Source organism: Gallus gallus, chromosome 3, assembly GCF_016699485.2.
Source record: "Gallus gallus isolate bGalGal1 chromosome 3, bGalGal1.mat.broiler.GRCg7b, whole genome shotgun sequence".
In the NCBI taxonomy this organism is placed as follows: Eukaryota; Metazoa; Chordata; class Aves; order Galliformes; family Phasianidae; genus Gallus; species Gallus gallus.
Window position 1 is genome coordinate 2869188 of NC_052534.1, and position 13419 is coordinate 2882606.

Sequence of the window (13419 nt, forward strand, 5' to 3'; positions counted from 1 at the left end):
ACTTCTCACAAAGCAGACCATTTAGAGTCTCCTGATGTTCTGTTCTGTGACTATCCTGTGGCTGTGACAGCTGAGAAGCACAGGTTCTCCCTGTTTTCTGGGTGCACGCTGCATATGCTGCATTATGACACACTGCAGATGTGGTCACGTGGGCTTTGTGAAGCTGCTCTCCTGCCTTGGCTACACGGAGTGACTCAGATATTGTGATGGTGCATGCAACTGGTCTAGATTTGCTTCAGTAGCATTAGCACATGTTAATAAGACATCTCAGCCCTGCTAGACAGTTACGAAAAGGCAGAGTAACAAAGGGTACAGGCTGAATGAGGAGCAAAACCTTTAGCAGTTTTTGCTTTTTACATCTAATTGATACATATTGCAATACATTTATCATTATTCTCATTATTTGCCCCCTGCACTGCAGTACTTAAAATACTGAGCTATGGTTTTGTTTGGTGTCTCACCTTATTTATACTTTAATCTTGTTTAAAATCCTTGGGGAAAAAAAGAATAATCCAACAAAATTAGAATATTCCTTGAATTGCTGTCACAATGCTAGAGAAAAATACCTAATAATGGGATAAACTACGTTCAGCAGTAGCATAAAAAATAGATTATTGCCTCAAGCACTGAATACCAACTCCTTAGCTAGAGTGCACAGAGCAGTACTGCTGTAGTACTGCAAAGTAGTACAGGCTAAGCTCTGTCAAGTAACTGCAGCTGAGAAGCCAGCCTGGCTGATTGCTCTGCCTGTTCTGTACGTGGACCAGATGCACGCTGTTCAGCTCATGAATTAGAAGAGGCTGAACTCAGCCTTGATTATGTTCATACCACTGTACAGAAAGAATCAGATAAACCAGTTAAAAATTATAATAACACAAGAGAAACAACAGCAAAACCTGAGGGGCAAAAGACTTTTTCCTTAGGGATTCAGTGAGAGATACAACTCAAGCAATTAAACATTAAAATAAATAATTCTACAGAATACATTATTCTATTATTTAGATGTGGTAAAAGAAAGTAAGTACAAAAGTTGATGAAAGCACTATCTCTTCTGCAAGTTTCTTGCTTAGCACGTTAAGTCAACTTGTGACCAATATTTTACTTTTGAACATACAGAGGCAAGGCTTTTATGTCCTAAGCATATAAGCATACTCTTACAGCTTGGCAAGGCAGAAAAGGATTTTGAAAGTACCTTAATGTTGTGACATGCATGTCACATATTCTATATTTATATATATTACATATTTACATATTTACATATTTTTATATTACATATATAAGTATATTCTATATTTATATATATTACATACTTAGAATATTCTATATTCTAAAATACTAAATTAAGTTCTGCAAGGTAGATACACATAGTAACAATCATTAGTCTGTGCAAGAGGAAATAGAAGCACTAAGACTATATTAAAAAAAATAATAAATCACCCTTTATGAAAAACCACAGTTATATATCACATTGAATCAGGGAGAGCATGATCTTTTACATCTCACTTTTCTATTATTTTTTTACTTCATTAACTTTTGATCTTCGCGGTTAATTTAAAGAATCATCACCCATGTCATTAAAGCCATTGTGTGTTCTCTGTAGTGAAGTACTACATAACATTTTTAATTTCATTTACATCTAGAATTACAAAAATATTCAAAAACAACACCCACATTATTTACAGTACACAAAGGGCTTGCAGGTATTGCCTACATATTCTGAAAGTTATTGATTACAAGGCCACTTGCTAACTCCTACTTCAATGATGTGAAGGCATAGGTGTTCATTTGCATGAGACAAACTGAAACAAGGGACAAATTAGAACAATAGCGCTACTATTGAAGCAAGTTTTATCAGAGAAAGCATGGTCAAGTCCCACTGATGAACTTATCAATGCTTATAAGGAAGCTGAAAAACAGGATTCTTAGTTTCATATTCCTTGCTAATTTACAATAAATTAAAACTGGCAAGCTTCACTATGTGTTCAAAAGCAACTCTCACCTAATATGCAGAACATGTACCAGCATAGTAATTGACAAGGTGAATTTTAAATTGAGGAGAAACAGAAGCAAGCAAAGCCCTGAAAAGAATAGAATCTTGCTCAGTTATGTCATTTATAGCATGGAAATATTTGGATAAGTAGACTGGGACAACATCTTACTACATAAGTGATGGTACAGCATTAGTAGATCTTTGCAAAAGGGAGTTGCCTGGGCTGGGAAGGAAAGGCTAAATAGAGTCCTACTCTTCTGTGTTTTCCCCTACAGCCCAATAGTCACTAGTGTACTCACAGCCACACTACAATCCCTGCCTGACAACAGCTCCACTCTCAAACATCTACATGGGAGGAGTAGGAGAAAATAAATTGCTATCAAGCTACTCAAAATAACAAAACAATGTATGTGAGTTCTACTGTTTTAACTGTTGAGTGCTAACAAACAGTCTTCAGTACTGTCAGGGCTCCTCAGGACATCTGAGATTAAAGAAATCAAAGGAGGAATTTGCTGGCCAGGTCACTAATGAGCTTGCAAACCCAAGCTGCTTAGGAGGAAGTGAAACGAGTAGCCAAGTGAAGTGCACCACAGGCAACACATTGTGGGATTTTGAGAACTAGGATAACCATTATACAACTGTCAAGTGCTAAACATCTTCAATCCACCAACAGGAGCCAGACATTCATCATTACAATCAGAAGGGCTTTATTGCTATTCCTAACTGTATGTGCCCTTCTGCCCAGCTACGGAATCAGCTGAGTTTGCAAATCAACTTATTTTGGTTGACTATGTATAGAACAGAGACATCTGTTGGTCATTGGGACCTGGGTGTCTACCCATGGGGAATTTGTTATGAAACAAATGCTGAGGTCAGAGGAGTCAAATCCCTATCTTGCTGAAGAGCAGGTGGACTGCAAGTAGGTAATTGCAGGCACAATTCAAGTTCCAATGCTGTACTCTTCTGGATTAGGAATACAGTACTTCTTACCTGAATTATATTCTGCTTGACCTCAGAATTCATATTCTTGATATCAGCCCACAGAAAGCAAGCTGAACTTCAGGTGGCTGAGATCTCCAGTTCCTCTTCTTGTCAGGATGCCCTCTGTTGCTCAGGCTACAGGCATAGAGCTGCAGTGTCAGAAGAGCTGAATTCTCCTTTCTTCAGTAGTTTTGCAACATTAAGTACATTGTTTAGCAGAGCCTGATTTTCTGAGGTGCTCTCTGTTTATTATGCACCTGTTTGTTTATTTGGAATGAAAGTGTCTCATGTTTGTTTCAACTAATTGTGACTGACTTTCTGTTTTAGCTCAGATGTGCTTAATCAAGGCAGAAAAAACAAAACATTCACAAATAAAAGGCAATGTTGTATCATACCTGCAAGCTATTTATTCTAACAGTATATTCATAAAGACCCCACCTGTTTTAAGGCTACTCTCTGCAAACTCAATCATAAAAAAGAGAACACATTGAAGTGAAAAACAGTCTAAAACAGCATTTCACAGGAACGTAATTTAGTCATACATGTCATTTACTTCACTGTTAATCTCCCTCATACAGAGTGGATCTCTACAACAGAACATACTCTCTATGAAGAACAGATGGGTTAACAGATCATTTGCATCAATCTAAAAGAAAACCGTCCTACTCAACATATGCTTAGTTCTCACGGATAAAAGGTTTGGGGATTTTCATCCTCATTGTACTCGATTCACGAGAACATGGGAAGGACTCTTCAGGTGCAGCTCCCTGAATACCTACACAGCTTAGGTTTCAACATAAGGTGCTCACTAAGAGAAAAAAAAAACAGGAGGGCAGACATTCCTTACTAGGGAGTTATTTCTTTATAACAATGAGAGCAACATAGCTGAAAAGTGGGCTGGTCTGCATTTCTGCGATGGCTCTAGCCCCTGTTAAGGGCCCCGTCCCACTGAAACACAGCTGTGCTGAAGCTACTTGGAATCTAACCAGGAGGGAACTACGCTAAGCAAAGGACTTGCCTTTTCTGACCTGGTTTTGTCCGAGGATGCTCTTCCTGACCCACCAATTCTCTCTGCATGGAAATTGCACCCAAAAGGGAAAGCAGGTGAGACAGAATAATTCACTCAAGCTCCTCAGGAACTTGAAATTGGTTCCTATGCAAAAAGGACTTCTACTCAAATACTTTTCAAGAACAACTTAAGAGGCAAGACAAACAAAAAAAAACCAGAATTCTGAAGGCATGATCAAAAATGTCACTGCTCTATGACACACAACAGGTAGTTAAGATTGATCTGCTAAGTATTACTTCCCTATCTTATTAGCTTCATTGAAGTGACACATAGTAAGGCATCAACAAAGTTTTGTACTTTGATCAACAAAGACAACTTTCCCATTCTAACATTACACCTCAGCTTTTTGTATTATATTAAATTTTTACAAGACCTGGGGTTATCCTACATTTCACTAATAGATTGGAACAATGTAATATTAAAGGAGTAAAAACCAACGTGCATGAATATTTAGTTGCTTAAAAACCCAAGATTTCAGAAAACAACACCCAGAACACCCAATGGATAGAACTCAGACACTGCACTGATCACATGTTCAAGAAACCGGTTTAGAAACATGCTAGTTTGCACTGTACTGGCTTTCCATCTGAAGTTATATTTGAGTGCATTTTGATAATCAGAAAAATTTAAATAAGGAAGTTTTCTATATTTCACTGTTTTTTAAACTTTTAATTTCTATTTAGACTTCTTGGAGCTTTTCCTTCCAGATGGTTCCCTAGATACCAGCCAACGTAAAGAAAATTCTGAAAAGATGCTTAGTCTTCAAAATGTTGAAAAAGTCAAGGAAATGCTAAGCTTTGGAACCCACCTTACTGGCATTAAATTTATATCTTCACAGGAGGGCAAGGGTAGCTATAATTTAAGAGAGCTACATAGAAAAAAAAAAGAGAGAGAGAGAGGGGGAGAGAAACAGTGAAATTGAGTTGGGCAAGACAAGAAGCCCTTGGTGAATTATAGTTCAATTAGTGTCTGATTTACTAAAGGCTTTAGCACCTGAGCACATCCCTATAGGGCAGGTAGAAAGCTGGAGAATTAAGCTTACTTAAAATAATGTTCATTTACTGCAAACTACGACATGGATACTGACCTCAACCAGATAAGAGGTTCACTTAACTCAGTCAATTGCCCAAGCCCATGGTTACTTCCACTGATTCTGCTGGATGTATTTCCAACAAACTAAGATCTACATCAGAATATTTCACAAAATATTGATTCCCTCTTTGTTTTTATTTTATTTGTTTGGGGGCACAACCCGAGGGGAAGGATGGAAGGGAGGACAAGTGGGAGGTGAAGGAAAAGGAAAGCTAAAGAAAAGTGAGAAGAGATAATTATTTCAGTATGAAGTTTTGCATGCACAGAAAAATGGAATTACAACTTAAGACATTAGCTTCAGTGCACAGGATAGAAGACATTTTAAAATAACTTTATTTTTGATCCTTTCAAAATTATGATTTAACATATCAGAAATGAAATAAGAAACTTAACCAGCATATTTAGTTTTAAAAGCATTTAATGACATAGCATATATTTAACAGACAGGGTAAAAGTCTAGAGGTACAGTTCGATACAACTGAAAACCAGTTCCAGTACTACTCTTGACTACAGGCCCAATCATTGAAAGTTCATTCCTATTAAATGTAATTTTTGATTGTGCAGTAAGATGAAAATTTATCATTACAATAGTTACAGTGACAGAGAAATGCACACTATGTATCAAAGAGCAAGGTAATGTAGCAAAATTATAACACACAGTGCTGTAGCTGACAAGCAAGTAACCATTTGAGTAACATTACTTTTCCAGTAAATGCTTCAGTTCCACTTTTACACTTATCAATGATTTTTAAGGGTTTATTATACATCTAGTCTTATTATACTTTGTACTAGAATTATCTGAAACATACAATATAATGTATTTCAGCAGAAAAACTTTTTTTTGAAATTACAGATTATTTAAAACTGTATCAGCCTGCTTATCCATCTCAGATAACATTCTTGTCTGTCATACTTGATGCAGAAAAGCTTCAGGTTGTGTTAATAACCAATGCCAGGATATAAATGGTTTGTCTGTAAGTTAATGCATACCTGCACTCTGTTACAGGAAAGATAATACACTATCATTTCAATAAATGTTAGAATTGAAATGGGAAGCTCTACTAGTCAAGACTCAGCATAACCACCTTAAATGGAAGTGAACATTTTTTGAAAATTTGTACATTGGTTTTTGATGTGCACATTTGAAAGCACCGCTGCCTTGCATACCAATAGCACTAGGAGTGGGTTATTTTCCAAGACAGCCTCACAAAATTGAGGAACAGTTTAAATAGTAGGATCTAATCTACACTAAACTTCATTAAAAAAAAAGAAACAACCCTCCCCCCCCCCCAAAGCTGGTCCTCCCTCTCCTACAGAAGCTGCCAAATGCACCTCATACACTTGTAAGTTTAGATTCTTTTTTTTTGTTGGCTTTTTTTATTTTAAAATGCTCTATAAATAAAAAAATGTCAATCACATTGAGGAACATGAGGCACAGAGAGTAACGTATTGGTTCTGAGCTCGCATGCTGGAATTCCACTGGAACGGTCAGAGAAGTGCGGTGTGTAGAGATGGAGTTCACTTCTTTTTACCAAAAAGGCTGAATCTTTTCTCTTTGTCTTTCTCTTTGTCTTTCTCTCTCTTGCCAGGACTGGACTCGCTGGTTATTGTGACGCTGGCAGGCAGGGTCTGGGCACGGCTGGAGGCTGGAGTGCTCTGAGTTGTCGGGGACACTTCGATTTTGTCAGATGAGATAGCTGATGTGATGGCCTGAATCCACGTGTTCATCTCCTCCTTCAAGAAGCCCGAAAGGTAGAAAGCTGTTACAATACATGCACCACACTCCCTCGCTCATTCAGCATTGCAAATGGGGAATGGATAGAAGTGGGGAATTAAACACAGCCCTAACTCATAATCTGGCACTCCTCTGGTTATGCACCTGCAGGAGCTGTCTACTTCAATCTGTATCTAATACCTTCTCAATCTATGCATTATGCACACATGCATACATGACTGGAGACCAGAAAATTAAAGTGTACTCCTAAGTTCTTTGCAGTTTTTTTTGTTTGCTTAAACTTTTATTTCCTGTTATACAACAGCACAGAATCCATATCAGTAAGAGACTGAGAAAAACAAACTTACATCGTCTTTGGCTTGGAAGAGGTATTCATTGCCATCAGTCAATCTGTAGAGAAAACAACCATCACAAATCTAGGTTAGCAGTAGTCACAGTGGTTCAATTCCTGCTTTTTTAGCTGCAGTACATAACCAGACTGAGACATACAGGAAAGTCATAACATCTCTATACACACAAATACATGCCAACCACTAATGTTCTGGTATCTCATACTGCCGTGCAGATCCAGCCACACACACTATATTCTGATCTCTATACATGCTTATGATAGTGTAAGTGTTCCAATACATCATGCTGCATTGCAGAGGTCGTGATCTTTGGCAGCTGATGACATATTTTAGTACTTGCTCTTTCAGGCAGATCTCTTCTGTCTTGCAAATAATAGTATAAAAGTTTACTTGATATTTCAAAAAGATAAAAGTCACAGACAACACCCAGAGTTTACACTGTTTTTGGAGAAACCCATCAAAACTCTGCAGCTGCCCTGCTGTCATACCAGGATGATGAGTCAAGATACCATACTGTATATTGTTCACAAGTAGTTGCATCTTCTCACAGTGAAGATCAGAATCTTCCATCTGTTTTATTACTGTGCTGATTTTACTCAGAGTGTTTAACTGAAATACACTTAATCATTTGTATGAAGATATATTAATTAAAAAAAAAGACTGAATAACATCAGATCAAGCACCTGAGCAAGTAACAGGTAGGGTCAGCAGGAGCAGCACTTGATCTTTCTCCACAAAAAGAACTATTAAATGGCAAAACAGCATAAAGGTGAAGTAAGACATTTGGAAGAACGTAACTATCATAGAATCATAAAATGGCCTGGGTTGGAAGGGACCTCAAAGATCTCAAAGATCATTTAGTTCCAACCCCCGTTATGGGCAGTCTTGCCATCCACTAAATCAGGTGCTAGACCAGGCTGCCGAGGGCCCCATCCAGCCTGGCCTTGAACGCCTCCAGGGGTGGGGCATCCCACCTTCTCTGGGCAGCTGTGCCAGCACCTCACCACTCTCTCTGGAAAATTCCCCTCTGACATCTAATCTACATCAACCCTCCTTTAGCTTAAAACCATTCCCCCTTGTCCTACCACAATCTACCCATGTAAAAAGTAGACTCCCCCCGTTTACCATCTCTCTTTCAATACTGGGAGGCCATAATGAGGTCTCTCCAGAGCCTTCTCTTCTCCACATCCCTCAGTCTGTCTTTGTTGGAGAGGTGCTCCAGCCCTCTGAGCATCTTTATGGCCTTCCTCTGGACCTGTTCCAAAAGCTCTACGTCTTTTCTGAGCTGGGGGCCCCAGGCCTGGAAGCAGTACTATAGGTGGGGCCTAACACAGTCAGAGCAGAGGGGAACATCCTCTCCCTGCTGCCACCCCTCTGTTGATGCAGCCCAGGACACTGTTGGCCTTCTGGGCTGCAAGTGCACTCTGCTGGCTCACGTCCAGCTTTTCACCCATCAGGACCCCCAGGTCCTTTTCCACAGGTCTGCTCTCAAGGAGTTCTTCTCTCAGTCTGTACTCATATCTGGGATTGATTCATTAGGTTCACACAGGCCCACATTTCAAGCCTGTCCAGGTCCCTCTGATTGGCACCACTTCCTTTTGTGGTATCAGCTGCACCACTCAGCTTGGTGCAAACCTATTGAGAGTGCACTTGATCCCATCATCTACATCATTGTTAAAGACATTAAAAAGTACAGCTCCCAACTATGCCCATCTTTCTGTAAAAAAAAAGAAGGAAAATATTTCCACTGTGCTTTCCACAGATCAGGACTAGACCCTTCTGTAAGAGATCTGCCTGCACATGAACCTGCATAACAGAGGCCTCAGCCTTTGCAGAATTGATCCTCCCAGGTGTTCAAGAATATAACTCTTCTCAGCTTGGAGATGGAGCTTTGCCACAATGAGCTGGTGAACTCTCTGAGGATTCTCCTAAGGAGAACGAGTGAAGAAAATACGCCACATGATATTACTCAAGAAAGCCTGATACAGGTGTCAAGGTATAGTGAAAGAAAGGCAATTGATTTTTCTGCTTAAGTTTGTATCTGGAACACCTTATTCTTATATTATCAATTCAAAGATGTTTTAATAGTGTGAAGGATGAATTGTGTAGCTGCAGGCCTGCCTTCAAGAAGGTTAGCAGCAAGTTTCCTTAAATACAAATTATATTTAGAGGATTCTTGCATCAGTGTAGACTTAAAGAAAAACTTACCTTAGATTACACAATCTAATCAGTTCATAAAGTGAATCTCCTTTGAAAGAGTCCTCTAACAGCTGTGTAATGATACAGTATTTTTTAACTGTTGGCACTAAAATATTAATCAGTAAAACACAATTTTGGAACAGAAAGCCTTATTCTGAACAAGTACTTCATATACTTGTATGGCAAACAGGTATTGCAAACAGGTATTGGACCAGAGAGATTACCACATTATAAAGTAGTAATGAAATAGAGAGCTTACCCATATCCTGGGCTCACAGAAGGGCTCCAAGAGGGGTGATCTCCAGATAGAGATCCTTCCTCCTAGGGAGTCAGCCCTTAAATGGGGTCTAGGAGTGGAGCAGCCTGGCTCCACCTCTTCTGGTCATTCAGGTGAAATTGCGTTCACCTGTGCCCCTGCGGATGACTCAGCACTCGCCTCAGGTGGTCAATCAGATGTTCAGGCTATGATTCAACAGTTCCCATACATATACTTCAAAAGTGATGGTCTGCAACAAGTTCAAGACCTGAAAATGTGACTAATAGATGTCTTCAGTAGTCTCCTAAATCCATACTAAAAAAATTAAACAAAAAACTTGATTTTGAAAAAGAGCAGAACCATGAAAATTTGGCTCTTTTCAATTAGTTCTAGAGGCAGCAGCTGGAAAGCTCAGGGTTTTTAAATGCAGGCTCTTAACTTTACGTATGTACTCTAGTCTTGTCTCATAAATGAGTACCCTTGATAAACACGCATTTCAGGGTTGGGAAGAACCCTGTTCAGAAAAGCAGATACTGCAGTGAATATTCATTATCAGCTCTTGGGCTGGATCCTGCCCACGAATTTGCAGAGTGAACATACCCAGCACAGCTTATACTCATGTAAAGAAACTTCAGCAGGTTTACCTTAGCTTGAACACATGCTTTTTCTTTTTATAATCGACTGCTATTTCACAGACTGCTTCTTTCAAGCTGACTGGAATCTCATTGTGATAGGGAATGCCAGAAGCAGCAGCTTTTGAATCCTTGTAGAAGCCCATCTCTTGGTTGTTTATGACACAGTACACGTTATGCCATGACCTTCGGGACATAGAAAACAACAAAAATACATATAAATCTAATGCTCTTGCTTGAAAAACTGGAGAAATTGAACACAATGATTGCTATAAGATAATGAAGACCAGTTCAATCTGAGGATGGAAGCACAGTATACTGTGTCCTGCAAAATGCAGACAAAAATTCACTCATACAAGCACTGCTTCAAGACAGAAGTCTTGATTTTGAGCCAGATGGAATTAAAGGTTTCCAGAGCTCTCCGTGATAGCACATTAGCATTTCCTAACAGTAGGTGGATCATTTGGCAGACTATGCAGTTTAAATACCTGCTGATAAACCTTTTGATGACTATACTTTATTATAGAGGGAGTTCTCATTTTGCTGCAAGCTAGTGAAGAAATTGCATATGAAATCCTTGACTGTCACAAATGATTAGTGACATCATCTACCTCATTCTCTAATGTTATAAAAATCAATGGTTAGTAGAAATAAGGGACCCTAAATATTAGTACTAGCAGCTGCTGCAACCCCAAATTAGTTCTCTGGTGTGAAGCTATGCTAGCTGAAGAAAAGTGGTAGTCCTGTAATGTAGATCACTTGTCTTACGATCTGCACTCAGCTCTGCTGAGTACCTCAACTCTGACCACATCCCTCAGATGTTGGTGTAGCTCAATAGTCAACACTTTCCCTTTCAGCCAAGCCATACAACTATTCTCAAGAGCTTTCTTGGGTTACAATGGACCAGCATCTGATTCTCCACTGCAGACAGAAAGCTCAGAAATTCTGCTTATTTGAGAACTGCATAACTGAGTCCTTAGGAATAGAATCAACTAAGGCACACAAAATCATCTTCACCAGTTTTTCTCTTCTGAACAGATTATAGTGTAGGTGGAAAGTGCTAATGTGCAAACAGAAGAAGATGTCAGAATAATATGGACACTTCTGTTCTTACACCTACATGTTTTTCTTTTCTTGTAGTAACATACAACTTGAGAGAACTGGAATCAAATCCCACTACTGCCACAAATTCATCACATGAAGTGGGAAAGTCATGATATCTTTATGCCTCCATTTTCTACCTTCCAAATATAAGCCAATAGTGCATTTTCTAACACATATGATTAGATTGCAACCTCATCAACTATATTACTCAACCATGCATATGCAATTTCTAGAACAGGAGCATTAGCTTGAAAAATACTTCGGAGCTGTGAGAAGACAATAACAGCAGTGACAACATTTACAATTATATAATAACGAAATGCCCTGAGTTGGAAGGGACCCATAAGGATCACTGAGTCCAGCTCCTGGCTCAACCAAGGATCATCCAAAATTCAAACCATACATCACAGTGAATTTGGATACAATCATCTGCATTATTAAGTAGTGATCTTCATTAAACATCAAGCACTCTTACCTGCTTGAGGCTTTCTTGTTGTGTGTCTCCCATTCATGTTTACGATGCAAGAAGCCCTCCATCTGAGCTGAAGGAATCTCCTGTGTTTTGGCTGGTAGGGTAGCAGCAGTCTGAGCCTGAATGGCAGCCTTGGCTTTGCGGTCTGCTGTTGGAGAAGGAACGGGACTAGACTCTTTCGAACTTGTCCTCTGTTCTGCAGCTCCATTAACCATTTCATTTGTTTCCGCAGTTTCTGCCACCTAGGGACAGTGAAAAAAGTGTTCATCTAGATGCCTCACAACACTGAAGTATTTTGCAGTTAATGTTTCCCTGCACAATGTGGCTGTGTATAAGCTTTGCCTGGAGAATGACACAGGCCAATGAGATCTTTCTCATGGAGACACAGGAGGCCAAGGAAATTAGAAGGTATGAATGGATTAGTACCCATTTTATAGGTGGAGAAACAGGAAAATAAGAGCTGCTAAACTTCAGTGTGAATTTTACTGTGCTTTTGATCTGCTAATCAATTCATAATATTTTATATATTGTTATTCCTAAAAGGAGAGCATTCAATTCTGCTGCTTACTCAAATGTTTGGAACAGTAACAATCACACTTTCTGCAAACCTAAGAGGAACAGTAGAAGTTATACACATCAGCCACCTTAAATACGTTTATGACATTACTGGGGCATAAAAAGTCTATAAAAGGTATTAGCTATGAGTCAGCAGAAAAATAAGTCAAAACTGCCCAGGAGCATTTACAAAAATTTTCAGAATTTCTTTCTGTAAAAGCTCCTTTCCCACTTTCCCCATTCCCCTAGTGACACAACAAAATCAAAACATGCAGAAATTAGAGAGATTACACCATGCATTTCATCTCCAGCATCCCAGTTAAGATATTCGATCTTAAAGACAAGGGAAATGAGGTCACATGTCATTTATCAAAGTCTTTTTCAGACTTTCATTATTAGGAGGATTGGATTTTTGTTAAAGGAACTGAAAACCACCACAGTCACACAACATCACACAGCTATTTACCCCCAAACAAAGACAGAACCAAGGCCTTGCCCATCACTTGCTTTGTTGATCGCGTTGCCTGTCGCACTGTGATCGAGATAGCCTAGAGAGCAGCCATGTTTCCAGCAGCTCTGACTGGTCAAGCTTTCGACGTCTTCAGGAGCCATTCATCCAAAAATCATTTAAATTGGAATCCTAATGGCTATACGCTTTTGAAATGCAGCTTGGTCCCAGTTTTTTGTTTTGTTTTGTTTTCTTGTACCACTATTTTGACACGTAGAGCCATTGGTAGCAGCTCAGGAGTTACACAACCAGTGTGTATTATTATTATTAGCAAGTTACTAAAGCTTAGTGCTGCTAACGCTCTAGTAGATAACAAACATTCTGGACTGTTTTTATGCAGACAAGCAGGTATTTGTGAATGGCACAATAATTAGACATTCCCACTTCTGCACATAGCCTGGACAATTCAAAAGCAGCCGAATTATGCAACATACTAAATTTTGCCACTGTTTGCTAGAACTTCTTGTACCTGCCAA

The 13419-nt window shown here is 39.1% G+C and overlaps 1 protein-coding gene and 1 long non-coding RNA gene across 14 annotated transcripts in view; one reads left to right on the forward strand and one right to left on the reverse strand.

The window, feature by feature from the left end:
* The window catches only part of LOC100858220, a 29420-nt gene that overhangs the window by 9214 nt on the left and 6787 nt on the right, over positions 1-13419 (forward strand). Inside the window, exons 6-8 of the long non-coding RNA XR_006938863.1 lie at positions 6722-6884; positions 8980-9213; positions 11445-12288. This is a non-coding gene — a long non-coding RNA (uncharacterized LOC100858220). The remainder of the gene's footprint in view (positions 1-6721; positions 6885-8979; positions 9214-11444; positions 12289-13419) is intronic.
* The window catches only part of SPTBN1 (spectrin beta, non-erythrocytic 1), a 122903-nt gene continuing 114945 nt past the window's right edge, over positions 5462-13419 (reverse strand). For 12 of the 13 annotated variants that reach the window (XM_046938672.1, XM_040696983.2, XM_040696981.2 and 9 more), the window contains 4 exons: positions 11884-12122; positions 10317-10490; positions 7215-7257; positions 5533-6866 (listed from right to left, as the gene is read on the reverse strand). In XM_046938672.1, coding sequence (XP_046794628.1) covers positions 6651-6866; positions 7215-7257; positions 10317-10490; positions 11884-12122 — 672 coding nt within the window. In that variant the 3' untranslated portion in view covers positions 5533-6650. Of the gene's footprint in view, positions 6867-7214; positions 7258-10316; positions 10491-11883; positions 12123-13419 lie in introns of all 13 variants that reach the window. The other variant, NM_001199425.3, reaches the window with a different exon arrangement.